This window comes from Chlorella variabilis (genome assembly GCF_000147415.1).
Source record: "Chlorella variabilis unplaced genomic scaffold CHLNCscaffold_19, whole genome shotgun sequence".
Lineage (NCBI taxonomy): Eukaryota > Viridiplantae > Chlorophyta > Trebouxiophyceae > Chlorellales > Chlorellaceae > Chlorella > Chlorella variabilis.
Window position 1 is genome coordinate 353,812 of NW_005435069.1, and position 25,702 is coordinate 379,513.

The following is a 25,702-nucleotide window of genomic DNA, read 5'->3' on the forward strand; positions in this document are numbered from 1 at the left end:
CACATCTCGGCCCTAATGCTGAGCCCAGCTCGCCATGTGCCTGCATGCTCTGCCTGAGCAGCAGCACATGCTCTGATGTTGTCGAAGCAGCAACACAAAGCAGCTCTGCTGCCGAGCCGAGCATGCCTGCTCTGCCTGAGCAGCAGCACGGCTCGGCTCGGCTACTGGGCTCAGCCTGCCTTGTGCATGCCTGCTCTGCATGAGCTGCAACACAGCTTGACTTGGCTGCTGGGTGCAGCCTGCCTTGTGCATGCCTGCTCAACATTAGCTGCAACACAGCTCGGCACTGTTGCTGAGACCAGAATTCCAGCTCTGCCTGAGCTACAGCATAGCTCGGCTTGGTTGCTGAGCCCAGCTTGCCTTGTGCCTGCTGCTCTGCTGAACGACGGCACCATGACAGCTCTGCTGCCGAGCCCAGCTGGCATGCTTTCTGCGGCCGCTGTGACTTGCTAAATCTTGCTGACGGTGCTTACATGTTCTTGCACAATCAATCAAGTGCAATGATTGAGTACTGACACAGCTGCCCAACATTCAAAGCATGGAGCTCAGCAGTCTCTGCTGGTCGGCTCTTCAGTGCCAGCAGACCCTTCAACAGGGAGCAGACCCTCTTCCTGCAACAATGCCAGCATTCTGGCTGCCACGGGTCGGCCGTTCCGATACTTGGTGGCCTGCTTGGCCAGCCGCAAGCTGTGCCGATTGCGGCTGAGATAGCGGTCAGCCACTGACGGCGTCTTGATGTGGGCCTGCCGTTGGATGTCCTCTGTCGGCTCTCCCAGCAAGTACTTGCGGTGCTGCATGCCTCCACGCCTGAAGCTGTGCAGGGTCTGGCCCTTGAACACGCCAGCCCTGTCGGCTGCCTCCAAGATCCGACCATAGATCCCACCAGCATGAGCAAGGTGGCAGCAACAGGATGAGCGGGCAGCTAGCATGAGACACTGAAACTGCTACACCGACTCAAGCTCATGGCAACACCAGGCTGTCATGGACGTTTGGTTCAACGTTGTTGCTCCTCCTACTGCTACTCCCAGCTGCCACTCACTTGTAGACCAGGGCTTGTCCTCAAACTCGTCCTTGTATCTGCTGCTCGGCCGAAAGATGTATTTGGTCACTGCCAGCTGCTTGTGAGGATACTCTTTTTGAGCAGCCTCCCCAAGCCGCAGCAGCCGCTCCAGCCGAGGGATGAACTGGAACTTCAGTTGCAGAGAGGAGTCGACCTCAAAGCAGACGGGCTCGTCCACACGCACCAGTGGCTGTTGCTTGATCCCGTTGGGGTACACGTCCACCTGCGGGCGACGGCTCACACAGCAGCAGCAGAGACACTCAGTGCAAATTTGCACAGGAAGGTGACAGGCCTGCAATAACCTGTCGAGGGGCCCAGGGCTGCAGCTACCCGTTGAGGACCCAGCTGCTGCCTCCCTGCAGCAACTGCCTCACCTTCACCCCCTCTGGAAGGCAACTGAGCAAGAAGGACAGGCGGCCCAGCACCTCCTGGCCATGCTCGTCCTTGAAGTCTGAGCGGGCAAGGGCTCCCCCTTCCTTGCCCCGCTGCAGCCCCTCCCACAGATAGCAGGCTGCTGTAGCATCACGCTCAAGGCACAGAGCCCTGACGGTGGTAGATAGGCCAGCATGTTGCTGCCCTGCTGCCTGCAGTTCTGCTGCCTCCTGCCACAGCTCATCTGCCTCTCCCACCAGTTGGTCGATGATAGCATGCACATCGTCTTCCTCCCAAGGGATGGCAGACGTCTCCTGGTAGCCCTTGGATCGCAGCATGCGCCCGTAGCCACGCTTGTACAGCTGCACAGCAGAGCTCTGGGTCGGGTTCCCAGTGCGAGCTTCAGCATCCCAGGGGCCCTGCCTGCCCAGGAGGTTGAAGGTTGTGGACAGATGGGACATCATGCCACCGACACTGCTGGGTGCTGCAACCTCCTCCCCGCCAGGAAGGATTGTCCCTGCACAGCAGAGGAGTATTGCCAACAATCAGGACACTGACAGAGTGGCGTCTGTTGCTGCCACCACAATCATCATGCTGCGCCCGGGGCATAGCACGGGTGCCTGTTGCTCTCCTCAGTCTCAGTCAGTCTGTCTGTTACACCCATAAGGAGCAAATGAATGCTACGGGCCCAGCTGTGGTGCCAAACAGCTGGAAAAGTATGCACCAACACAAAACACATGAGGGAAGAGATTCAGGTGTGGGGGGTAGAGCTGTACACAACATTGCAGCAAATACAAAACCCACCCAAAATTATAAGCTGCATGCCCCAAGCAATACACACGGTGGGCATCTGCATACATATAGCAAGAGGCATTTAATGAAGCGCCGGATAAGCTCAACCCCGGGCCAGCCGAGCCGACCGCCTGGGCAGGGCCGTCAAGACGTGCCCAGGGGCCACCTCGACTGGGGATGGGGCACGAGATGAGGGTGTGGAGGTGGCGGCCTCCGCCTGGTGCCTTGCCGCCGTCTCCCGCCGCTGGCGTCGCCGCCGCGCAGTTGAGGATTCGGGCCGCTCGTCTGCCGCAGGCGACTTGGGGTTAGGCGGGGCAGCAGGCATGGCCGCCGCTAAAGGAACCACGGCACTGGCCAAGGGCGGCCACTGTGCCGCCGGTGGTGAGGGCGGTGACACGGTGGGGGCCGGCTGCTGCGGGTGGGGGGCCGCGGCAGGGGTGGTGTGCGCACGTGGTGGCTGCTCGTCGCCGCCGTCAGGCGGCGGCGGTGGCTGCTGCTACTGCTGCTCCCTCCTGCTGCCGTCGGACAGCGGTGGTGGTTGCTGCTGCTGCTGCTGCACCGTGCCGCCGGCAAGCGGCGGCGGCGGCTGCTGCTGCCGCGCCTCCGTGCTGCCGCGTTAGCGGCTGCTGGCGGGGCGGAGCGCTGCGCACGGCGCTGTCGGCCAGGCTGGGGCGGGACCGGGGTGGGCTGTGGCTGCTGCTGCCTGCGCGCCTCCTGTTCGCGCAGCTCGCTGGGGCTGAGGACGGGCCCAAGGGTGATCCAAGTACCCTTGAGCCGCTTGCTGCCAGCCAGCACAGTAGCAGCCATGGCGGCGGGCAGCGACGCCTCAAGCGCCATCCGCCCATTCCGCGTGATCCACACCCGCTGCACCCGCGCGCCGCTGACTGACATGCTGTAGAAGGCGTGCAGCCAGCCGCAAAGGGGTCTGCAGGCATGCTCGTGTGTGGGAAGGCATCCAGCGGCAGCCTCCGCTGCCAAGCCGGGGAGCCCTATCACCGCAATCTCAGCTGTCTGCTCGCCTGTGGGTGGCGCTGGGTCCCGCGCAGGCTGCAAGCTGCCCTCGAGCGGCACGTGCCGAACACTGGGTTCGGCATGCCGCGGGGGGCGGCTTTCGCCGCCGGGCCGCGCCTCTACCAGGCGCCTCTCCACCCATCGCAGGAGCACGAGGAGAGCTGCTGCCGAGAACAGGCCCAGAAACAGGCCGACGGCCGCTGCCACTGCTAGCGCCTCTGAGAGAGTGAAGGAGACGACTGTGTCGAGCATTCTGTGCAATAACTGTGCAATAACTCTCCTACAGCAGTGACGCTCTCCTGTAGGTGCAACAGCTGCTCACCGGTGTTCTGCTTGGTGTATTCTTGCTGAAAGAACCACAACACGTGCTCAGGTCCTGCCGTCAGCAGATTTGCACCCAGCCCAGGCGGCTGCTTGCTCAAGAATAGCTGAAACTGAGCTGCTATCCGCTGCCGAGCCTTCACTGTGCTGTCCACATGAGCCTGCCGTTGCACGTTGGCCACCTCTGCCATGGCTGATGCGCACTGCTGCGAAGCCTGCGCCAGCCCAATGCGTTGGCTAGCTGGCGTGCTGATGTGCATGGCACGTCCCACGATCGTGGAGCCCATGGCCTGCTGCAACATGAGGTGTGGGGCCATGCTAGCCTGCTGGCGTTCTGCCGCCATGATGCTCCAGCCATGCTGCCTTGAGCTACCAGCTGGCCCGTTGAACACTGGCTGAGCCTCTGTCGATGCAGCTGGTGCTGGCCTGGCTGCAGCTCTCAGCATTGTTGCGGGAGCAGCCACAACTGGGGATGCTGCTCTTGCCCTGCCATGGCCTGCCCACGCAGCAGACACCAGCTGCCTGCCCCCCAGGCCAGCAGCTGCTGCCAAAGGTGCCAGCACCAGTGCCTGCCCAGCTGCAGTGGCCAGACTGCCTGGCTGCCAAGCCCTCCAAGCTGGCAGCATCTGCAGGCATGGAAGGAAGCAACCGGAGCGGCGCTTGATTGACAAAAATGGAAGTTGGTCTTGCTCTCCATGCCTTGCTGGCACAGCTCCCTCGCCCAGTAGTTTGGCTTGACGTCTGGCAAAGGCACCCCAGCTGCTCTGCATCAAAGAGCCTCCACCAGCCGAGTAGATTGGCAGGGTGGCTGGGAGGGTGGTTCTGGGCGAGCAGAGCCCTGCCAGCAGAGCATGTCAGCATGTCAAGCTGAAGCTTGCAGCATTCAGCATGCACAGAAGAGGGTGTGGTTTTCAGGAGTTTGTGAGTCCACAGCACACCTAACGCCAACCATATTCCCTCGGTAGCTTGCTGCTGCAGCTTAGCAGCAGTACGCAAGTACAAGCGCCGTAGAGAACGGCATGCTCCAGCATTGCTCAGAGGACTGCCAGGGTGTCTGGGTCCCCTGGGGTGAGAGAGCACTGTTTTTTCACCCCACCCACCCGCCCTTGATGGTGCAAAAACAGGCTGGAGTGTTGCTACTGGCTCATTGCTGTTCCCAGGTCCCATGCATTGGCAGGGCACTGGCAGCAGCATGGATCACAGCATCACACAGTTTGACCTACACCTGTCAGGGGCCTGCGCAGGCATATTGCCTGCCACAGGCCAGATTGACACCGGCCTGGACACCAGGGCAGCCCACATGCTGGGCACAGGCACTGTGGAGGGATGTGTGGCCCACAGAGGCCCTTGAGCAATTCCCTTCGCCTTCCAACTGTAAGTTTACGGGCAGTACTCACGCGGCCCGCTTCCAACGGGCGCCACAGAGGTGCACATGGGGTCGATTGGGTTGAACAAGGTGGTAGCATGCAGGGAGCGAGGGGAGCGCGCTGCAGGGACGCCGTGTTCGCTCCTCTCGTTTGCTGCCCGCCGCCGCCCGCCCGCTCAGTTGTTCTGGGACAGGTGGGGGCAGCGCACCGGCGGCGGCAACTGCCTGCAGCGCGGGGGGCAGCCGCCCGATAAACAAGGGCTGCCTGGTGCGCTAAAAAACGGCACGCCGCATCTTGTTGGCAGCAACAGGCAACATGCCGTCACAATGCCAGTGGCGTCTTAAAGGTCAGAAGTAATCAAAGAGCAGAGCAGTGGGAGGAGCGAGCGAGTGCAGGTCATGTCGAGCAGGTCGGGAGCGGAAGAAAAGAATGGGAGAGGAGCAGGAAATAGGCAGTGCAGACAGTGCCAAGGTGCGGCGTTAGAAGAAGCAATGCAAGCCAATGCGTTTCATCAGGATCCGACCGCTCGACATCACGACAGCAGACCCAGCGCCCGCATGTACTTGTTCAGCGCCGCCGAAAAGGGCTCAAACCTGCAAGCGTGGGCAGCACCGGAGTCGTCACAAGCACAAGCGGTTGCCCCACAAGCGGCAGCGTTGCGACAGCAACCGCCGTGGAGCCGGCGGGAGCGAGGCAGCAACAGGAGCAATGCAGAAGCGGCGGGGCTCACAGGAAGGGCTCCCCAGGGGTGTAGAGCGGGTTCTTGACCACCAATTCCACAAACAGAGAGGCATAAATGTACTGCAGCTGCTCCACCATGCTGCCCACGCTGGGGTCTGTCGTCAGCACAAACTGTGGGCATGGGGGAGGCGGGAGGGTGGGCGGGGTGGGGAATGTGCATGGGTGCGGAGCGAGGCTGCGAGGCTGAGGATGGGACTGGAAACAAACTCTGCTGCCCCGGACCCTGCCGCTCCGCCTGCAGAATCACAGCCCCCACCAGGCACCCCGCCGCACACATCCAGCTCCCCAGCATGGCTGCCCGCCGCTGCCAGGCATGCGCCAGCTTGCCTTGAGGCCAGAGGGCGACTCTAGAAACTGCAGCTTGAAGGAGGAGGTCTTGATGGAATTGAAGGAGCAGCCGTCCCCGATGCGCATCGGCGCGCCCATCTGCTTCATGCTGGGGCTGCGCGAGGGCGGCGCACAGGCGCAGCAGGCGCACGGAGAGGCAGCATGGTGGTTGGGGTGTGCGTGCACGAAGCCTGGCGATCGCCGCGCCCACCTGCCACCACCCCTGTCACTGCTGAGCCCCGCCGGCTGAGCCCCCACGCCACCCCACCCACCGCAGGCTCACCTTTTGGGGTCTATGGCTGTGGCCAGTGCGCGCATGGACCAGCACAGGCCAAACATCAGCTTGAAGTCCTCCTCCTGGCTGCCTGCGCCCTGCCTCACCGGCTTGAGCCGCTGCCATTCGTGGTAGTACTGGCAGCGCCCCTTGCGGTTGAAGATGTAGAAGGTCATGCAGCCCATGGCGCCGCCCGCGCCTCGCCCTGCAAGCAGGCAGCAGTCGGGTGGCGGCCGGGCGGCGGCAGCAGGGCAGCTTGGCGGCTGCTGCCCGGCGCGCTGTGCGCTGCAATTTGCCGCTCGGCGTGCCTTGGGGCGAAGCCTGGCAGCCTTCCAGCGCCCCCCAGAGGCGACTCACCGATCAAGAGCGGCTAGGGAATGGCTGCTGGGCGCTGCTGCCTGCTCTGCCGTGCTGCCCTGATTGGTGACTGCAGGAAGGCTACATGCGGTCTGTGATTGGCCGCTCAGCAGGGCTGCTGTGACGGGGCACCGCACGTCGTCGATCAAATGGAGCCGGGTCGCATTCTGGACCACCTGATCGACGCGCTGCGGCACCCATGAAGGGGGCAGCACGCTTGGGGCGTCTTCTGGGCGCGTTGCACACTCAGCAGGCGGCAGGACGGTGCTTGGAGGCTCCCCCGTGCTTCCAGGCCGCTGCTGGCACCTATGCAGCATTTCAGCAGACGGCAGCAGCGTGTCGCAGCGGCCTCTTGGCCGCCGGATCGCTTCCCGGCCGGGCGGCCAGGGCCTTTGCCACGGCGCCTGCACTACATCAAGGACCCTTGAAGCAGTTCAAGTCAGTGGGCGCTGGGGCCCGCCAACATGCCCGCGCTCAGTTTGCCAGTGGCTATGGCCGCTCGTATGCCGTCAGCCTAGTCCTGCATTAGCAATCAGTCTGCACATCAATTCCATTCGTCTTCTGCGCATGTGGGGTGGCAGAGAAGCAGCGGGTGTGCCAGTTGAGCATCCGTCCATGCACCGGCATGCCCGACCTTGCCTGCCGCCGCCGCCACTTCGCTGCACCCCGCTCGCCTCACCCGCCCCCTGCCGCACACCGCCGCCCTGCCCCCTGCTGCAGCCTGGCCCAGCTGGGGGAGGGCATCAAGGAGTGCGAGCTGGTGCAGTGGTTTGTGGCGGAGGGGGACGAGGTGGATGAGTTTGGGCAGGTGTGCCAGGTGCAGCACGACAAGGCGTCAGTCGACATCACTTCCCCCTACGCGGGTGGGCCTGCTGCCTGCCGGCCGGCCGGCTGGCCTGCCTGCCTGACTGGCCAGCTCCCACGGCTGCCCGCCTGGCTGCATCTTGGTGCTAGCTGGGGCTGCCGCTGCCCGGCCGTGCGCCTGCCGGATGCCGGCCTTGCTGCTGCCACACCGGGTGCAGAGCCCGCTGCTGCTCAGTTGGGCGTTCCAGAAGGGCGGGCCTGCTGCCGCTCAGCACCCCGCCTTGTGCCTGCCGCTGCAGGGACGGTCAAGAAGCTGCACCATGCTCCCGGCGACATAGTGCAGGTGTGTGAGGCTGGTGGCAGCGGGCTGGCACGAACTGCACGCCTCCGCGTCCTCATCGCCAATACCCAATAAAACGCACTGCTGCTGGCCCATTTGCGTCCTCATCCCCTCCCCAAGAAAGCGCAGGTACTGGCGACACCGCTGTGGGCACTCCCGCCTCCCGCAACGTCTGCCTCTGCTGCCCCTGATGCCCCCTCTGCCCGCAGGTGGGGGACGTGCTGGCAGACATCCTAGCCAAGGGCGGCGAGCCGCTGGAGCTTCACTCCCCGCCGCTAGAAGAGGCCGCAAGCGCCGCGGGAGCTGCGCAGCATGCGCCCCACACGGGTTCGTTTTGCTCTGGGCTCTGGGCTGCTGTGCTGATGGCGCCTTGTGCCGGGCATGCCCTGCCATCAGCGGCTGCATGCACACGCTCGACGAGCCTGCCCTGAATCAGCGCCCGATGCTGCGCCGCGCCACCATGGCACGCGGTGCAGGCAGGCGCGAGGCGCTGCGCCCCAGCACCAGCGGCAGCATCGGCGGCGACGAGGTGGCGGACCGAGTGCTCACCTCGCCCGCGGTGCGGGCCATAGCGCGGGAGAAGAGCATCCCGCTGGAGCAGGTGGCCCCTCCTGCTGCCTGCCTGCTGGTTTCTTTTGCCCGCCTGCCAAACGGCTCGCCTGCTCGTCTTCCTGCGTGCCTGCTGTCTGCCGGCATGTATGCCTGCCTGCCTGCCTGCCCGCCCGCTTGCCTGCCTGCCTGCCCGCCCGCCTGCCTGCCTGCCTGCCTGCCTGCCTGCTTCTTCTCATGCGTCCCTCCAGTGCCCGGCGCCCGCTCGGCCATACCGGCACTATGGTTTCCTCTGCTGCGTGCCGCACACGCCTGCATCTGTCGCCCGGTCCAGGTCAAGGGGACGGGCCCCGGCGGGCGGATCACGAAGGGCGATGTGCTGGCATACCTGGATGCCCTGAGCTCGGCCGGGCCCGGCACGATCGGCGAGGCCGCCAGCGTGCCCACCACAGGTGTGCGCGGCGGCCGGTGGCGCCGGCGGTGCTGCTGCCGTTGCGGCTTCATTCCGGCGCCGCCGCCGGCTGCCGTGCATTGTGGGGCAGGCATTGCTTGGGTGGCGGGCGCAGCAGCTGGGGCAGCGCAGCCGGGATTGAAAGGTGGTGACGCCCCGCCGCGCCCTGCCTGCCCTTCTGCCACTCCCCCACCCTTTCCTCTGCCCTCCCCCTCTCCCTCGGCGCGGCCCCCGCAGAGGAGGCCACTGTGGCCGGTGTGCCGCCAGCCTCGGCGCACATTGCGCAGCCCACGCACCCCCACCCGCACCCTTCATACCCCACTCCCGAGGCGGCCGCGGCGGCCAAGGCGGCGGCAGAGCTGGTGCTGGCGCCGCTGGTGGTGCCACTGCGAGGGTACCGCAAGGTATGGTGGCGCCGCACAATTCTGGTACCGCAAGCTACCGGCCACCTTGTCCGTGATGCTGCGGCTGCTCGCAAGCTGGTCATCTTGCTGCGGCGGATGTGTCCTGGACTTTCGGCTGACCCCGCAACTGCTCACAGGCCTCAACGCCTGCTCAGCTTGCCTCGCCTCCTTCCTGCTGCCGCCCTGCAGGCCATGGTGAAGAGCATGACGGCGGCAGGCCAGGTGCCGCACTTCCACTACTGCGACGAAGTGCAGGCAAGCAGCGCAGCCGCCATGTGTGTGTGTGTGTGTGTGTGGTTTTATTGTTAGGGGTCTGTCGGGCAGCCGCGCTAGGGGATGCCCCCGCTGCTGCTGTGCTACCCCTGCCGTGTCAATGCCCCTACCACGCATGTAACGCACATGTAAACACAGCCCGCATCACCTAACCGCCGCCCGCCGATGCCGCCGCACGCAGATGGATGCGCTCGTGGAGCTGCGGCAGCGGCTGAAGCAGGACCCCGCGCTCAACGGCACCAAGCTCACCTACATGCCTTTCTTCCTCAAGGTGCCTCAGCCTGAAGCGCTGCCGTCTTCTCAAATTTGCGCCAGCCGTAGTATCAGGAGCGCAGCGCCCCGCTGCTTGCTGCCCTCAGAAATGTGACTCCGCCACCCCGCTTGCTTCCCCGCTTGCCACGCATGCCCGGTGCAGGCGGCGGCGCTGGCACTGCGCGAGTTCCCCAACGTCAACGCCAGCCTCACGCCTGACCAAGCCGCCGTGCTGCAGCACCGGCGGGCCAACCTGGGGGTCGCCATGGCCACGCCCCACGGCCTGGCCGTGCCCAACATCAAGGATGTCCAGGTGTGGCACGGTGGCGGGGTGGCAGAGGGGTCGCGCAGGGGGAGCAGGGGGCGGGGGAGTCGAGGAGGCGTGCGGAGGCGGCACGGACTCACATCTCCAGGCACCACCCACCCCCACCTACCCACCTGCCCACTCACCTGCCCACTCACCCATACTCCCCCCTCCCTGTTTCGTTTTTCTTCACATTCTGTGCAGGACAAGACGGTGCTGGAGCTGGCTATGGAGCTGTCACGCCTGCAGGCTGCCGCCGCCGCCAACAAGCTGGGCGTGGACGACATCACCGGCGGCACCTTCTCAGTGTCCAACATCGGCGCCATCGGCGGCACCTACGCCACCCCCCTGGTCAACCCGCCAGAGGTGGGTGGCCCACCCGCCGCCAAGTGCAGTGCCTGCTCGCCTCCTTGGCACTGCACAGGCCGATGTGCGGGCCGGCCGAGCGCCAAGCGCTGGCTGCCTGCCTGGCAGCCTGTGCGGCTGTACTGTCGCCGGCACCCTTGTCCCCACATATGGAAGTGGGGGCGATGCTCGCCGCCCACACCACCCAAACCACCCACGCCACCCACACTCCCTCCACGCGTTGCAGGTGGCCATCATGGCGGTGGGCTCGGTGCAGCGCCTGCCCCGCTTCGCGGCCGACGGCAAGACTGTGGTGCCGGCCTCCATCATCAACCTCTCCCTGGGAGCAGACCACAGGTGGGCAGCAGGGCTGGCTGAGATGGTGCTGCTGAGCTGGGGCTGGGGCTGGGCTGCGCGCCTGCTGCTGTGGTATATGCCACACACCGCTGTATGCTGCGCTGCCCCGCTGGCTGTGCAGGGTGGTGGATGGCGCCACTCTGGCGGGCTTTGCCCGTTGCTGGCGTCACTACATTGAGAGCCCCGGCATGCTGCTGCTGCACATGAGGTAGCGCCGGAGAAACAGGCCGACAGTACTGCCTAACTGTACTTCGCAGGAGGCTGTACTGCCAGCTGCAGCGGCGAGCACCATCAGAGAGCCGCCCCGGCAGCTGGCCTCGCTTTCCGATTTGAACTCCCCTTGCATGTACAGTAGCACGCAGCCTGTGCAGCCTGTACTGCCAACTGTTGTTACTTTTTGTAACTTTTCATGACTGGTGCACGCATTGATTGGAGAGGCTGCCAGCAGGTAAACAACCGGCTGCCAGACTGTGCTTCAAGGCGCACGCGCCCTCTGATCCGCTGCCACATTACATGGCAGATACAGAGGCATTCTGTGGCAATGCACAACACGTGACAGGAAAATGAAATGGCATACAATTGCAGCGGGCCTCGTGTACGCGCACAGCTCCTGCGCCGCCACACCACGCCGCAGTTTGCCGGCCGCCGTCATCGCCGTAGCCCCAAGGTGAGGTCTGGCACGATGGTGCCCTTGCGTATCTGCCCCGAGTCGACGATGCGGGCGCCATCCTCTGCCGTGGCCGTATTGTCCTTCTTTCCCTTAGACAAGGCGTTGATGGCATCCACCACATCAAAACCAGACACTACCTGGCCTGCAGGGGGTAGCAATCAGGGGCAAGGGGAGGGGTGCGGAGAGACGAGGTGTCAGCGTGGGCGCTTGTTTGTGGTGTGGAAGTTCAAGCCAGCAGAGGAGACCAGGGGGCACCCACCAAAGATGGTGTAGGAGCCGTCCAGGTGGGGGGCAGGTCCCATCATGATGCTGAAGTGGGCGGTGTTGGTGTCGTGGCCCATGTTGGCCTGCACACACACACACACACAAGGGCGGGGGGCAACTTGCTATCCTCAGTGCCGCAGCTGGTGCCCGCTCGCAGCCGCCATGCAGCCGCCTGCTACTGACAGACACAGCCACCGAGGGCAGGTGACGACAACGAAGCACGCCGGCAGCTTGGTCAACAGCTCTGCCGGCAGTGGCGCCTGTGCCGCCCCTGCTGCTGCAACCACAATCACAGAGAAATGTGGTAGCACCCGTGCCTGCCCCAGGGCGCACCATTGACAGCAGGCCCTTGTGCTCGTGCTTCAGCGCCAGGCCGCCTGGGTCGTCCTTGAACTGCAGCACAGCACAGTACACAGTACACAGTACACTGCATATCACAGCACAGAACAGCACAGCATAGCACAGCATAGCGTTGGGTCGGCGGAAGTCAGTCAAAAGAATCAAGCCGGCTCCAGTCCAGGGGCACAGAGGTCCGCGATGCGCCACACTGCAACTCAGGGCACGAGGGGCCCACCTGCCCGCCAAACACCGACTCAGTCTCCACCCCCGTCTGGTCAATAAACTGCAGCAGGCGGGAAAAAAACATGGTACAGTTGCTGAGGGTGGCACTCGCCAGCTGGACAGCACCTGGCAGCAGGCGCCACCGGCGGACGCCCTGCACCAAACGCATTGCCGCCAATCACCACACATACACAGAGACACCACCACCATGAGAAACGGCTTGCCTGGTCGATGATTCGATAGAAGTAGGCGCCCTTGATGTGCCGCGCCTTGCCAGCGCCCTCCTTCCCCGCAGGCTCAGTGGGCACCACACCCGACTCGCCCGTGCACAGCTGCCTGCGGGGTGGTGGGTGGGGAGAGCAGCGGCATGTGTGGGAGCGTGTGGGATGATGCACAGCTGAAGCGTGGGCAGTCCAGCCCGGCGGACAGGCTGGCGGCCACCTCAGGGCATGGCGAGCGCAGCAGCCCAGCCCAGCGCATGCCACCCAGCACGGCACGCCGCTGCCCGGACAGCAGAGCCCGGCAGCGCAGCCCAGCGCAGCCCGGCGCGCCTCACCGCATGTTCTCTGCGGCTCTGGGGCTGATGTGGGAGAAGAGCACCATCTCGATGCGCCCCACCGGCTTGCCCTTGATCTCCACATCCAGCCAGACCATCTGTGGGTGGGGAGGAAAGAAATTAAGAAGGCAGACCGCCCGGAGGAAGAGAAGCGTTGAGGCAGAGGATAGAACATTTGGGCACAGCACCGGCGCCAGGGATGCCTTGGATGCAACACACAGCAGGGTCCCCGTCTCGGGGTCAGCGGTGCACCGGCGGTGCGCCAGCGGTGCGCCGGCATGGCGCCAGCTCATGCAGGCGCACCGGCAGGGTCTCGTTGTTGCGGAGGGCGTCGAGGTAGGCCTGCTCCTGGTTGGCCACTGCCTGCACCCGGCTGACCGCCGCCAGCCGCTCCTCTTCAGTATAGATGGCGCCAGAGGTCCAGCCGATGCCTGCAGCACAGCATGGCACAGCGCAGCGCAGCGCAGCATGGCTGATCAGTATGGCCGCGCCACACCCCGTGGGCAGCGCAGCAGGTTGCTCGGAGGAAGCGGCAGCCAGCGACAGGCAGCCACAGTCCAGCACGCAACGGCATGGTCGACTGCCACGGGGTCCCTGACACACACGCACACACACACACACACTCACGCATACACCCCTCCCCTGAGCAGCCGCGCACCCGGCCCGCGGCGGCCGCTGGGCTTGGTGGGGTCCAGCCCCTTGCTGTGCTTCAGCCAGCACTCCCTGTGGGCTCGCCCCGTGCCGCAGCCGTCGGCCGCCGAGCAGTACACCCACACGTTGCACCGCTTGGCGCCCTGCGTGGCCGCCTGGCACGCCGCGCAGCAGGCCGCCGCCGACTCCTTGTAATTTTTGTCCCCCCACTGCACCACAGTCTCCCCATCGTACTCGGCGTGCTCCTCGGTGTGGCACTGCTCCGTGCCGTCTGCGGCGCCGCCCTGCTGCTGCTTGCCCGCCTCCCCCGTTGCTCCCGCCGTGAGGATGGCGGCCTGGTCTGCCACCGCTGCTTCGTCGTGCTCCTCGGTCTGCCTGTACCTGCAGCAACGGCGGAGGAGGCATGCAGTGAGGGGGAGAAGCAGGCAGGCACCGCATAGGGCGAGCGGGTTAAGCGGCAGGACGGGAGAGGCGGCGGCAGGGCCCAGCCGAGCACCGCGCATCATCCAGCCCTGCCTGGACGCACCTGTGCGATCCCTCCCCAGCAGCCACGCCGTCAGAGAGCTGGGAGGGCGCCCGGCCAGAGCCCCGCAGCAGCAGGAACAGGTTGACGCCCACAAAGGCGGACACGGCGATCGTCAGGAAGCGGCGGCCGGGTCGCCCTCCACTGCCGCTGCTGCGCCCTCGCCTGCTGCCGCGAAAGGTGGCCATGTTGGTTGGGGGCTAACGCCGGCAGTGGGGCATGGCGGGGCCCTGGAGAGGCGATCGCAATCAAATGATGGAGCCGATCGCAATCAAATAGGATGCCAAACTGCGCATGTACCAGGGTGCCATCTGGCAGTTCACGCCACAGCACGCCGCCGTTCGCCTCCTCTGTTGGGGCGGCCTGCTCGCCGCAGTACCTCATGGGAACACAGTGATACATGCAGAGGACGGTGCAGCTTTCAGATGATGCAGCGTGCCATGGGCCAACGTTGCTCGCAGCTGCTCGTGTTCGACGCCGACCGTGCGTGCGCAGCTGCCGTCGACTACAATTCGCTGCCAGCCAGCCTCTGCATCCCGCCAGCCTGTGGGTGAACGGTCTCTTCTCCCACATGGTCCAGGAGCTGCATGGGTACATCTGGAAAGGCCAATGACCGCTCCTCGTGCCCGCCACCCGCCGCACGAGACGCACGCTGCGCCAATGGCATCTCGGCATATTCAGGGCCCGCTGATTTGGATGTTTTCAAGTCCCCGAGGCCCTGCAACCATGCTTTCTGCACTCCACAGCCCCCGGCGGCGAAGCTGAAGCGGCGGCGCAACCTCACGCACGCGTGGACCGCAGCGATCGTTGCAGCTGGACGCCTCACAAGGCGCGGTAGGTGAGCCTCCGGTGCTAGACAGCCCGCGGCAGCGTCGCAGGGCTTGCCAGGCTGCTCCCCTTGCATGGAGCGGCCACCTGACTCAACCCGCCTAGCACCCGCCCCTTGCAGCTCCGCAACCCCCCTGTGCGAGCCGCGGAGGCGTTCCCGCTGCTTCTTGACGCGCCATGAAGGTGAGGAGGTCCAGCGGAGGGAGCGACCCGGCGCTGCCGCGGCGGCTGATACCCACGTCCGCGTGGCATATTCACCAGTTGGAACTGTTGTCAAATTTGATCACCCGGCCCTCGAACCAGCCCAGCCACTCGCGACGCTTGCCCCCGCCCGCTTGCTGGCGCTCCGCAACGCTCCTTGCCCGCTCACCACCCGGCCGCCCACCCCCGCCCACTCCCTCAGTTTGGCAAGCGGCTGCTGGCCGAAGCGGGCCGCTGCTGGACCCACAGCTACATTGACTACAAGCAGCTCAAGCATGCCATCAAGCTGGACGTGGAGGCGCTCGGTGAGGCCCAGCGCTGCTTGCGGGACAGCGGGAAAGAGGCGGTGGGGAGCTGGTGGGGCAGCGCGCCTGGTGGGTGCTGGGGCGGCCCCAGCCGCAGCCGCCGCCCCGCCCCAGCCTGCCACCCACCGCCTGCAGTCGCACCACGCAGCCCCCCGGCCCCGGCGCTCACCTGCTTGCTCCCCCGCCGCCCCGCGCTGCCCCGCCGCCGTCTCCCCGCCTCCCCGCAGACCCTCGGGGGCCGCGCTTCGACGCGGCGCTGCGCGTGGAGCTGCAGAAGGTGGCCGCCTTCTACGTGGAAAAAGAGGAGGAGCTGGCGGCGGCCATGGCCCGCCTGTCGCTCGCCTCCAGCCCGTGCCAGGTGGCCGCGCTGCGCTCCGAGCTGCAAGACCTGCGCAGGTTTGCGGTGCTCAACCACTATGCCGTGGTCAAGGCCGCCAAGAAGCGCAACCGCCACCTCCAGGTGCAGGCAGCTGTTGGCCTGCTGTGCTGCTGCGGGTGTGTGCTCGTGTGCGCGCGTGTCTGCTCGTGTATGTGCGCGCAGACAGCCAAGCAGCGGGGCAGACAGCCCAGCTGCGAAGTGACAAGGGACGTGCATGCCTGGCGGGGCGGGAGGCCCAGAAGCGAAGCCATTGCGTGGCGGGGCCCCACATCCACGCTCCTCCATTGCCGCAGGCGGCGTGCGGCGAGGCGCGGGTGGTGGTGGTGCGGGCGGTGCACATCCTCAGCCAGCAGTACTTCTTCACCTCCCCCAAGCTGGCTGCTCTGACCACCCAGGCCGAGATCCTGGCACAGGCACGCGGCCGCCGCTGGTGGCGCTGCCTGCCGCCGCCTGCTGCTGCCCGCTGCGCTGCTGCTCGGCCTCTCGCCACGCCTCGCTCGCCCGCGCCGGGCCGCCTGCTGTCGTTCGCCTGCGTCCTGGCCCTCGCCTCGCTGATGGTCCCTGTGTGCCTGCGGCCCTGCGACTCTCCCGCAGGAGCTGGCTCCGCGGCAGCCGCCCGCGGCGGAGGTCATCCAGGAGTATCAGTGCCCCATCTGCCTGGACCTGCTGCGCTCCCCCGTCCTCCTCACCTGCGCCCACCGCTTCTGCTGGGGCTGCCTGCTGGCGCACTGCGCGGCGGCGCGCTCGGCCGCCCCCGGCGCCAAGCCCGGCGCCAAGGTGCAGCAGGCGCAGCAGACGCAGCAGACGCAGCAGCAGCAGCAGCAGCAGCAGCAGCAGGCCCTCGCCCAGACGGCCTGGGAGGGTGACAGCGGCTGGGAGGACGACCAGGGCGACGCGTGCGCCACCTTTGACTGCGCGGTGTGCCGCAAGGCCCAGCTGCTCAACCTGGACCGGCTGCAGGTGGATCCACACCTGGATGCCTTCCTGCAGAAGCTGCAGCGCCAGCAAGGCGCAGTCGCCATCCCCCTCACACGCGCCAGTAGCACCGCCAGCAGCAGCAGCGGCCACCCCGGCAGCGGCAGCGGCATCCCCACGCCTAGCGGCAGCAGCACGGAGAGCCTCGCGCCCGGCGGCAGGAGCAGCAGCGCGCCGATCGCCATCGCGGGCGCCGGCTTGGCGGCCGCGGCGGCGCAGAGCGAGGACATGCTGGTCGATGCCAAGCCCTCTGCCACAACCATCAGCCTGGCTGAGGCTAGTGAGCTGGCCGAAGCAGCAGCCGCCGTGGCCGTAGCAGAGGAGGCTGAGGCCTCAGACGTGCCGCCGGGAGCAGCAGCAGCGGTGGCGTCGGCGGCGCCCCTGGGTCCAGAGCTGGTGGTGGTGGCGCCGCTGGCCGTGGCGTTTGAGCCGGCGCTGCTGCCGCCGCAGCGGCCGGAGCACCGCGGGCGCCTGGTGGTTTGCCTGGACCTGGATGGTACCCTAGTCACCACCTTCACGCCCAAGCGCGCCCCCATGCTGCCCCCGGGCTCAAGTGAGCGCGGCCGCGCGTCGCCTGCCTGCTGCCGCTGCCGTGTGTTCGCACACCTCTCCATCCCGCGCCTACTCCCAAACCATCGCCCTGGCTGCACCTCTAACTGCTCCTCCCTAACACCCACCCCAACCCGCAGTCTCGTATGTCGTGGGCCGCGGCGGCAAGCTCAACCCGAACGGCGTCTTTGTGGTGGAGCGGCCAGGCCTGGGCGACTTCCTGCGCCGCATCGCACCCTTCTCAGAGGTGGGCTGGGCAAGGGCTGGCACGGGCGCCTCTCGGCGCCTGCGCCGGCCGCTTCCGCCGCCTGCCGCCTGTATCCTGCCGCCTGGTGCGGCCTGTATCTGGCAGGGCTGGTGGGGTCGGGTCGGCGAGGCTGCTTGCCTCCCTGCCCTCGCATCCCCGGATCCCCACAGTCCTCATCTCACCCCCAACCCACTGCCTCCTCGCCGGCAGGTGGTGCTGTTCACTGCGGGGCTGAAGGACTATGCGGCCCCCATCTGCGATGCCATAGAGGCGCGGTACCCCGGCGCTTTCCACCACCGCCTGTACCGTACCGCCACCGTGGCCGAGGACGTGTACCCCTGCATCAAGGTGCGGTGGGGGGGCGGCGGCGGCGGGGCTGCCGGCGGGCCTGCCATGCTGGGCGCGCTGTCTGCTGGCGTCGCCGACCTGCTCCCCTCAGCAGCGCTGCCATCGCCATGTGGCTCTGCTTTCTGCTTTCTGCTGCCGCCTCTGGAACCGTGCGGCGCCCGCGTAACAGGCCACCCACCCCGCCCCGCAACCTGCCGCCCTCTCCCTCTCCCTCTCCAACCAGGATATGTCCCGGCTGGGGCGAGACCTGGGCCGGTGCGTGCTCGTGGACGACACCCCGCTGGCCTTCTTCCGCCAGCCAGACCACGGCGTGCCCGTGCTGCAGGTTAGGGGCGCCGGTCTGCGGCATTTTGTTTGTCCAGCCGTGGGTGTATGTGGCTCCGTTCCGTGGCCGGGCGTGCCAGGCCTGGAGCCGGCTGCATTCTGGGCCGTGCATCGCGCCACGCCGCGCCGCTCTGCATGGTCTGCTGCCGGGCGGTTCCTGCTCCACACCCACCACGCAATCCCCGCCGCGCACACGCACACGCACACACACACACACAGCCTCTGCTACCTCCACCCTCCCTGCAGTTCCGCGGAGACATGGACGACCGCATGCTGCCCGAGGCGGTGGCGCCGCTGCTCGAGTCGCTGCACGGCTGCGCCGACGTGACGGTGCCGCTGGCGCGCCGCTTCAACATGCAGAAGTGAGCGGCGGTCTGTGTGTGTGTGTGTGCGTTTGTGTGTTTGGGGGCTGGCAGAGAGCGAGCGGCGTAGCAGCAGGGGACCGCGCCCCCGCCTGCCTCTCACACAGCAGCGCCTGCGCCTGCCCGCCTGCCTGCCACCCTCCGCAGATGGTTCCAGGCGCAAGGCCTGACGCCGTCGCGCCACGCCATGCACCGCAACGCCTCGCTGCCGCAGCTGAAGACGGGGGTGAGCGGCGCTTCGCTCCCGGCGGCGCCCGCGCCCTGCCCCGCCGCCTCTGCCGACGTGTGCGCGGCAGAGATGCTGCGGCGCAACCCGTACGAGGGCACCCTGCTGGTGTGCGACTTTGACCGCACGCTGGTGGACTTTGATGCGGGTGAGCGGGCCAGCGTCCCGCTGGCAGGGGAGCGGTGCTTGAATGATGCTGGAGGGGTGTTTGGAGCTCGCTCCTGCTGCTGGGCAGGCGTGGCCACGGCCACCGGCCCCGCTGCGCCTGGAAGCAGGCGCCTGGCCAGCTTGGAATGGGAGTTTGCTTCTCCTGCGGTGCGACCGACCTGCTTCTTTGTCGCCGGCTGCCTGCAGGCGAGCGGCTGTGTGATGAGCTGGCCCCGGAGCTCACCTCGCTGCTCAGCAGCCTGCAGATGCCCGCCAACTTTGTGCCCGTCACCAACACGTGAGCAGGGCAGGGGGGGCAGCAGGGCAGCGCCATGCTGCGTGCCTTGCCTGGCAGCAGCAGCTGAACCTTGGCTAGAGTTGACCTTGCCCCCGCTTTACTCGACGTCGCTTGAACCACTCCCACTCCCCGCTTACCGCTCACCGACCGACCCACCGACCGACCGTCCCTGCCTGCCTCCGCAGCGTGCTGAGCGAGATGCAGCGGCGCGGCGTGTCCCGCGACCGCCTCGTGTCCTGCCTGCGCGAGATGGGGCGTGAGGTGCCGCTGGCGGTGCAGCGCATGCTGCAGGTGCGCGCCTCGGCGGCGGCGATGCCCCGCCACGCCGTGCTGCCCCGTGTCAGCCGTGCATGCCGCGCGCGCTGCCCGGCCTGGTGCCGCACACCACACCCCCATCCGTCCAGGCCCGCGCTCACCCACCCTCCTGCGCCCCGGCCTGCAGTGGTCGGCGCGGCGCGGCATGGAGACTGTGGTGCTGAGCGATTGCAACTCCGTGTTCATCAGCCACATCCTGACCGGGGCCCGCCTCAACACCCTCGTGCGCCACGTCATCACCAACCAGGCCTCCTTCCAGCGCGTGGCGCCCCCGCCGCCCGCCTCTGCTGCCGCCGACGACGGCGACGGCGGCGGCGGCGCCGTGGTGGAGCCCGCGGTGCCCGCGGCGGCGGCCCGGCCGCCCCGCGTGCCCTCTGGCTTTGGCTCCGGCTGGCTCTTCCGCTCCTCCTCGGGGTCCGGCCTCAGCTCCAGCACCAGCGCCGGCGCGGGCAAGCCGCCCGCGGCGCCGGCCGTGGCTCATCGCCTCGTCATCGAGCCGCGGCACGACCACCGCGCGTGCGGCAGCCACGGCTGCAGCCTGTGCCCCGCCAACCTGTGCAAGGTGCGGCCGCCTGCGGGCGCCCAAGTACCCATGCGGAGCGGTTTCCTCCCTGCCGCCGCAGCCCTGCATGCACACCTGCTGCTGCTGGTGGTGGCGGTGGTGGTTGTGCGAGCGCTCGCCGGGTCACATGCTGATGCTCGCCGGCCCCGCCCCTCTGCCGCCATCGCTGCAGGGCGCTGAGCTGGCAGCGCTGCGCGCCTCGGCGCCGCGCGCCCGCCGCGTCGTCTACTGCGGCGACGGCGCCAACGACCTGTGCCCCTGCCTGGGGCTGGGCCCGCAGGACGTGGTACTGGCCCGCGCCGGCCACGACCTGGAGCGCCTGATCGCGCAGCGCGCGGCGGCGGCGGCGGCCGACCCCGGCGTGCGCCGCGTGGCGGCGGCGGTCCACGTGTGGCACAGCCACGACGAGCTGTACCGCCTGGTGCAGCAGCACGCGACTTGAGCTGTGCTGCAACCTGTACCGCTGCGTATCGCAGGCGCCGCCCGAGCCTGCGCCACACACGAGCGTCGCCGCCGTGTGCCTGCCGCCATTCCGGCTGCGCAGGGGCTCCCCAGCAACGCCATCAGTCTTTCCCTGCCTCTGCCCTGGTCTCGGAGTCTTGTCCTTGCCTATTTTTCTGTACTGCCTCCTTCTGACGCGCCCGCGCATGCGGCCTCCCTGACCCATCATGAGCATCCGCCGCTGGGCCAAACCTGACCACCTGAGCGAGGGGTGCTCGCCCACCGCATCTCACGATGCGCTGCTTGCGCCCCACGACCCGCACAACACACATGCACCCTCCCCATTTTGTTCCCATCACTTGCCCCTCTCGAATCACCCCATTTGTTTGATGTAGCGCTACCTGCCAATATGTATGCCCTCTGCGTTTTGCGCCGTGCGCTCACCCGCCACCAATGGGAGCAACTCTGCGAGAATTTTTTGATCCCGTGGGATCCAACCATCGCTTGTCAGGCATGATTTTGGGTGTAATCCCAACCAATCACAACTGGAGCACAGAGGTACCAGAGTGGGGGAAGGCTCTGCCCTCAGCTGGAGCCGGCTGTCGGCGGGGAAAGCAGGAAGCAAACTGCATGCATCATTTCTCGGGGCGCAACCGGCCGGTTCGATTCATGCCGATCTGTGCATCGCAAAGCTAGATGCAAGTGGGTTCGTTCTCTCTGATCATCTCAGCAACCTCGCCTCGGCTTCCAGCTCCCGCCACAAAGCGGCTGCAGGCCGGGCCCCAGCGGTCTGCATCAAGCCATTGCTGTCAGATTGGTGTTCCGGCGGGGCCTAAACCTCGGAGTGGAGTCGGTTGCCTTCTCTTCACCGGGTAAGAGTTGGCCAGCAGCCTCGCAAGACCGCCCTGCGGCAGGAGAGGTATCGAATGCGGACAATAACGACCGTGGGGGCTGCTCGGGGTCAGGGCTCTCTCTGGCGGCGGCAGCGGCAGGCGGCAGGCGACTCCTAGCGGCCAGGGATCCCTGCACTGTTGACAGTTGTCTGCCCTGTTGACAGCTTCACGCTTCGCATTGGCTGCAGAATGGTGCACTGACAAGCAGCCAAAGTAAGGCATTGGGTCCTGGCCGCCCTCGCGCTGCCAGCCGCACACACGGCAGCAGGCGTGCCCGCTTGATGGCCATGCAACGCCCCCTTTTCATGCTCCCGCTGCTGGCAGTAACCGTCCTCGCCTCTGCCGCCGCAGACAGGTGAGGGGGACTGGGGCTGTATGGCCACTCACTGCTCGCCGCCTGTGCTGCTGCCACCCTGACGGCCACTGTTGTTCACCGCTGGGTGCCTGCTGCCGTGCCTCAGGCGCGCGCTGGGTGACGACGGCGTGAATGGCGCCATCCACAACGGCAAAGATGCTCCCAAGGGCAGGCAAGTGCGGGCGCCTCTAGTTGCTGCTGCTGCTAGATGTGAGGCGGCCGAGAGGATTGCATGGCTACACATGGTTGCAGGTTTCGGTATGTTGCCAACATGCTTTACAACAGGGAGTATGGAGAGCACTTCTGCACAGGTACGGTTGGGAGCTGCCGCCGCCTGCATCCACCTGCCCTGTCACAACCAATGCATGCTGTGGCCCGGACAAACCACCGCTGGCCGCCCCGCTACCTGCAGGCTCGCTCATCACACGCTCCGTCGTCCTCACCGCCGCACATGCAAGTGGCTGGCCTGCTTGGCTGGCTGACCTGCTTGGCTGCTTGTAATCACAGGAGGCACCAGCCAGGCACCACCCCTGGCTGACGCTGCCTGCCCCACCCCCTGCTTGTGCAGTGCGTGGTCGACGAGTTCACCGGCAAGCCGTACACACGCGAGCAGTCCCTGCCCAAGGTGCGCCTCGCTGCCAGGCTGGCCCCAGCTGCATACACGCGTCTGGCTGCAGGCGCTGGTGTGCCGCTCTACTGCAGCTGACTGGACTGCCGTACTGCATGATGTACCGCTGTACCGCCTGTGCAGGTACGCCTCGGCGGCTACGCCCAGGACAGCGACTCGCCCTCGGACTTTGAGGAGCGGCGGGCGGTCAGGGTTGTGTGGAACCGGCGGTTCAACCATAAGCTGAATGCGGACCACATGAACAACGATGTGGCGCTGCTGCTGCTGGACACGCCCAGCACTATGCCAACGGTGGGGCTGGCGCCCTACAAGGGTGGGTGATTGTTGTTGGGTGGCGGGCGTAGTGGCTGGCAGCAGCGCAAGCGGGCAGCAGCCGACTTGCGCGCATTGCCGACGGGGCTGGCCGGCTGTTAACGTGCGAGTGCTGCAGCATTCGCTGCTGTGGTCTGTAACTTGATCGCCAGTACACCCTCTGCTATGCAGCCAAGCCCAGCCTCCCTCTGGGCCTTCCAAACTATTCTGTTGCAACCTTACTTGGGTGGGGCGCTCTCAAGGAACTAGGTGGCGGCAGCCCGCCCACCTCAGCCAACGAGCTCCAGATGGCGAGTGGGGCTGCCATGCATGAATGAGTGCATGAATGAATGGAAGGAAGGACGGAGGCGCTGGCGCACGCAGTGCTGCCCTCACGCTAGCCACACAGCACCGCCAAAGTGTCTGAGGCTGGGTGCTGTGGGGCCCTGTGCTGCAGCTGGAGATGTCGCTGCTGCCGCTGAGGGTGTGCCAGAAGCAGCTGAGCCCCACAGGGTTTAGCTACGCCTCTGTTCCCTTCGACTTCTTCACAAACACAATGATCTGTGCAGCAGGTGAGTGCTTGTGGTTCGATGGGTGTGCAGGGATAGATGGGTGGTGGATGTGGTCGTGTTTGAGGCTGCCGCCTGACCCTTCTGCTGCGGTGGCCTGCAGGGACGCGGCGGCCCGTGTCAGGCATGTGCCACGGCGACTCTGGCGGCCCGCTGATCGTGCGGGGTGCCGGGGCGGCGCAGGATTTGCAAGTCGGCATCACCAGCTGGACGCGCTTCCCCAGCGGCCAATGTGCCAACATCAGCCCTGGTGCGTTGCCTGCCCGCTGCCGGAAGCCCTGCCACGGGTACGACCATGAGCAGCAAGTGCGGCAGCCAGCGGCAGGGTGCTGGCCCCACAACCATCAGCGCCGCGCCCTCACATTCAACACCACACGGCCACAAACCACTGGTGAAACCTCATGCCTGCCGCTGCAGACGTGTTCACTGATGTGGCTGCTGTGCGGAAGTGGATTGACGCCGCCATCCTCAAGCTGACTGCCCCCCTGATCGGCAGCTGTGAGGCCCGGAGCTGGCTGCCTGCAGCGCCAGTGCCTGCCCACCTCCCCTACTCCATCCCAATGCATGCCCCTGTGGCCAACCCTTCTTGGAGTTGGTGCTGCAGTGATGGGTGACCTGCTGGTGCGAGGCTTCAATGAGGAGCAGGTCCGTGCCACATCTGCCGGCAAAGAGCTCAAGGTGCGCCCTGCTGGCCGGGGGTGGCACGCAGCGGCATGTGTGGCACATGCACTCGACAGCTCTTCTTGCCTACTGCTGCCTGCTTCCGCTGCAGATTCTGTCATCCCCTGATTACGCCTTCACTGCCTTGCTGGCACGGCGGCCCAATGCAGTAAGCCAGGGCAGCATCTGTGTTATCACACAGTACACCTGCAGGCGGCTGCCAGCTAGCTAGGGTTGGGGCACCCAGCCAGCAACGGCTTGGAGCATTGTTGCGAACCTGCCTGCTGCCTGCCGCCGCTGCTGCAGAAGGCCAGCGTTATGCGGCGCATGGTGTTTGAATGGAGGGACCGCATTGGTGTAACGATCCTGCAGTCCAATCAAATGCAGGGTGAGCCTGGTGGTTGGGAGGTCGCCGGCAACTGCCAGGCTGACACTTTTGCTGGAAGCAGCAGCGGGATGAGAGCTGTCCCGTGGGCACGCTGGCTATCTGACGCCGCTGCTGCCCCGCTGTGTTCTCGCTGCCTCCTGCTTCGCAGTCCGCGTCAACAGCAAGGTGGTGCGGCCCGGCAGCTGGAAAAAAATCAAGGGCGGGAGGCTGCGCTTCAGTGACCCCCTGGTGAGTACTGCCCTGGGCTGCGCTGCTGCCTGCCAGCTGACCAGCCGGCTTACAGCCGCTGCCGGCAGGACGCTTGCAAGTAGAGGGCAATTGACTCCTATCAGGTCTCCTTTAGCTCCTCACGCTGCCTGCCCTGCTCCCCCTGCCCTGGCTGCAGCCGGGCATGAACCACACCGTCACAATAGAGCAGCCCGGCCTGCGCATCCGCATCAGCCAGCCGGTCAAGCACCGCCGCACCAACAGCCCCTGGCTGGACACCTGGGTGACGCTCACCCAGCCCCCCACCACCGCCCTGGGCGGCGTGCTGGGCCGCACCCTGCCCACCATGCTGGCTGCCTGAGAGTTCAGGAGGCTGGATGGGCAATACTTTGTGCTCAGCGAGCGGCCAATCCCTGGATGGGATGGACGAGCAGCGATGTGACCTCTCATCACACCCGCGGTTGCTGCGCCCCGGCTGACATTGTACAGAGGGCGGCGCCTGGCTGCCGTTCAAGCTTCGACTGCGATGGTTTCTGATGCATTGCAAGGTGAGCAGGCTAGACATCCTGGTTAAGCAGCTGGTGAGCAGGAGGGCAGATCCATTGCTACCTTGGCCGCGCCTGTGCACTAGCCTTGAGGCAGCGGCGGCACGCTGGCGGCGGCAACGCAACGTGCCCGCCTCCCTGTGCACACGAGCCGGGAGCCGCGGGTTTCCTGCCTTGTGGGTCCCTTGCAGCTCTTGTTCGCCGGCAGTTCGTCATTTCATGCATTCTAGCAGCCGAAAACCTTGCACAATACAAGTCCCGCGCTTTCCTCCCCATGAACACCCCTGGCTCCCTGCCTATTTACGGGCGAAAAGACCTCCCTATCCTCATTATTTCGACCCTGTGCAGTCTCCGCGGCCTGTGAAGTCCTGCCCGAGACATCCCGGCCCTCCCACGCTGTGTTTACAGGCCGGACTTGCTCGCAGACTCTCCGACCCAAGGTAGGAAGGCTTGATCACGCACAGTTTGGTACTTGAATGCTCTTAGGGTGCCCATCTATGTTGCCGGAGGGAGATTCACGTGCACATCGTGGCCATCCATCAGGACAGGCCCTGTGATTGTGCTGCCCGGCGGCTTGCTGCTCTCGAACACGTTTGTTCCAGTCCCTGAATGCCCATCTGGAGTACATTAGCGGGCGCGCACGCCCTGCAGGACTTCCCACCCAGACGCAGCGGCTGCGATGGCATATGCCCTGTCCCTCACATCACCTCGAGGTGATGGCACTGCAGCAGGG

The 25,702-nt window shown here is 66.2% G+C and overlaps 7 protein-coding genes across 7 annotated transcripts; 4 read left to right on the forward strand and 3 right to left on the reverse strand.

Annotated features, from left to right (window-relative positions):
* Positions 1–2,720: 2,720 nt before the first annotated feature.
* CHLNCDRAFT_137315 (hypothetical protein) lies at positions 2,721–3,115 on the reverse strand (the record flags this gene model as incomplete). The annotated part of the gene is made up of 2 exons (XM_005845093.1): positions 2,721–2,777; positions 2,903–3,115. 2 exons carry the CDS (start codon positions 3,113–3,115, stop codon positions 2,721–2,723), a joined length of 270 nt encoding a protein of 89 aa, XP_005845155.1.
* A 2,340-nt stretch (positions 3,116–5,455) lies between these two features.
* CHLNCDRAFT_26165 (hypothetical protein) lies at positions 5,456–6,441 on the reverse strand (the record flags this gene model as incomplete). Its single annotated transcript, XM_005845094.1, has 4 exons — positions 5,456–5,516; positions 5,654–5,775; positions 5,938–6,106; positions 6,275–6,441. 4 exons carry the CDS (start codon positions 6,439–6,441, stop codon positions 5,456–5,458), a joined length of 519 nt encoding a protein of 172 aa, XP_005845156.1.
* Positions 6,442–7,086: 645 nt separating this feature from the next.
* Positions 7,087–11,116, forward strand: CHLNCDRAFT_58670 (hypothetical protein; the record flags this gene model as incomplete). Its single annotated transcript, XM_005844985.1, has 13 exons — positions 7,087–7,130; positions 7,343–7,485; positions 7,726–7,769; positions 7,976–8,093; positions 8,243–8,367; positions 8,650–8,767; positions 9,004–9,170; positions 9,360–9,425; positions 9,625–9,714; positions 9,859–10,008; positions 10,204–10,365; positions 10,592–10,701; positions 10,823–11,116. 13 exons carry the CDS (start codon positions 7,087–7,089, stop codon positions 10,911–10,913), a joined length of 1,428 nt encoding a protein of 475 aa, XP_005845047.1. The 3' UTR covers positions 10,914–11,116.
* Positions 11,117–11,349: 233 nt separating this feature from the next.
* On the reverse strand, positions 11,350–14,114 carry CHLNCDRAFT_137318 (hypothetical protein; the record flags this gene model as incomplete). Its single annotated transcript, XM_005845095.1, has 9 exons — positions 11,350–11,513; positions 11,631–11,718; positions 11,969–12,028; positions 12,210–12,257; positions 12,388–12,532; positions 12,753–12,850; positions 13,056–13,183; positions 13,411–13,784; positions 13,930–14,114. The coding sequence occupies 9 exons, from the start codon at positions 14,112–14,114 to the stop codon at positions 11,350–11,352; spliced, it is 1,290 nt and encodes a 429-aa protein (XP_005845157.1).
* An 817-nt stretch (positions 14,115–14,931) lies between these two features.
* CHLNCDRAFT_137319 (hypothetical protein) lies at positions 14,932–18,448 on the forward strand (the record flags this gene model as incomplete). Its single annotated transcript, XM_005844986.1, has 9 exons — positions 14,932–14,937; positions 15,158–15,260; positions 15,488–15,720; positions 15,933–16,202; positions 16,234–17,167; positions 17,304–17,410; positions 17,621–17,758; positions 17,982–18,083; positions 18,329–18,448. 9 exons carry the CDS (start codon positions 14,932–14,934, stop codon positions 18,446–18,448), a joined length of 2,013 nt encoding a protein of 670 aa, XP_005845048.1.
* Positions 18,449–18,631: 183 nt separating this feature from the next.
* CHLNCDRAFT_137320 (hypothetical protein) lies at positions 18,632–20,434 on the forward strand (the record flags this gene model as incomplete). The annotated part of the gene is made up of 5 exons (XM_005844987.1): positions 18,632–18,818; positions 19,025–19,115; positions 19,301–19,406; positions 19,558–19,992; positions 20,165–20,434. The coding sequence occupies 5 exons, from the start codon at positions 18,632–18,634 to the stop codon at positions 20,432–20,434; spliced, it is 1,089 nt and encodes a 362-aa protein (XP_005845049.1).
* Positions 20,435–21,631: 1,197 nt separating this feature from the next.
* CHLNCDRAFT_137321 (hypothetical protein) lies at positions 21,632–24,785 on the forward strand (the record flags this gene model as incomplete). Its single annotated transcript, XM_005844988.1, has 12 exons — positions 21,632–21,681; positions 21,788–21,857; positions 22,250–22,306; positions 22,433–22,600; positions 23,058–23,172; positions 23,273–23,419; positions 23,587–23,667; positions 23,774–23,847; positions 23,942–23,998; positions 24,136–24,217; positions 24,366–24,445; positions 24,603–24,785. 12 exons carry the CDS (start codon positions 21,632–21,634, stop codon positions 24,783–24,785), a joined length of 1,164 nt encoding a protein of 387 aa, XP_005845050.1.
* Positions 24,786–25,702: the final 917 nt, after the last annotated feature.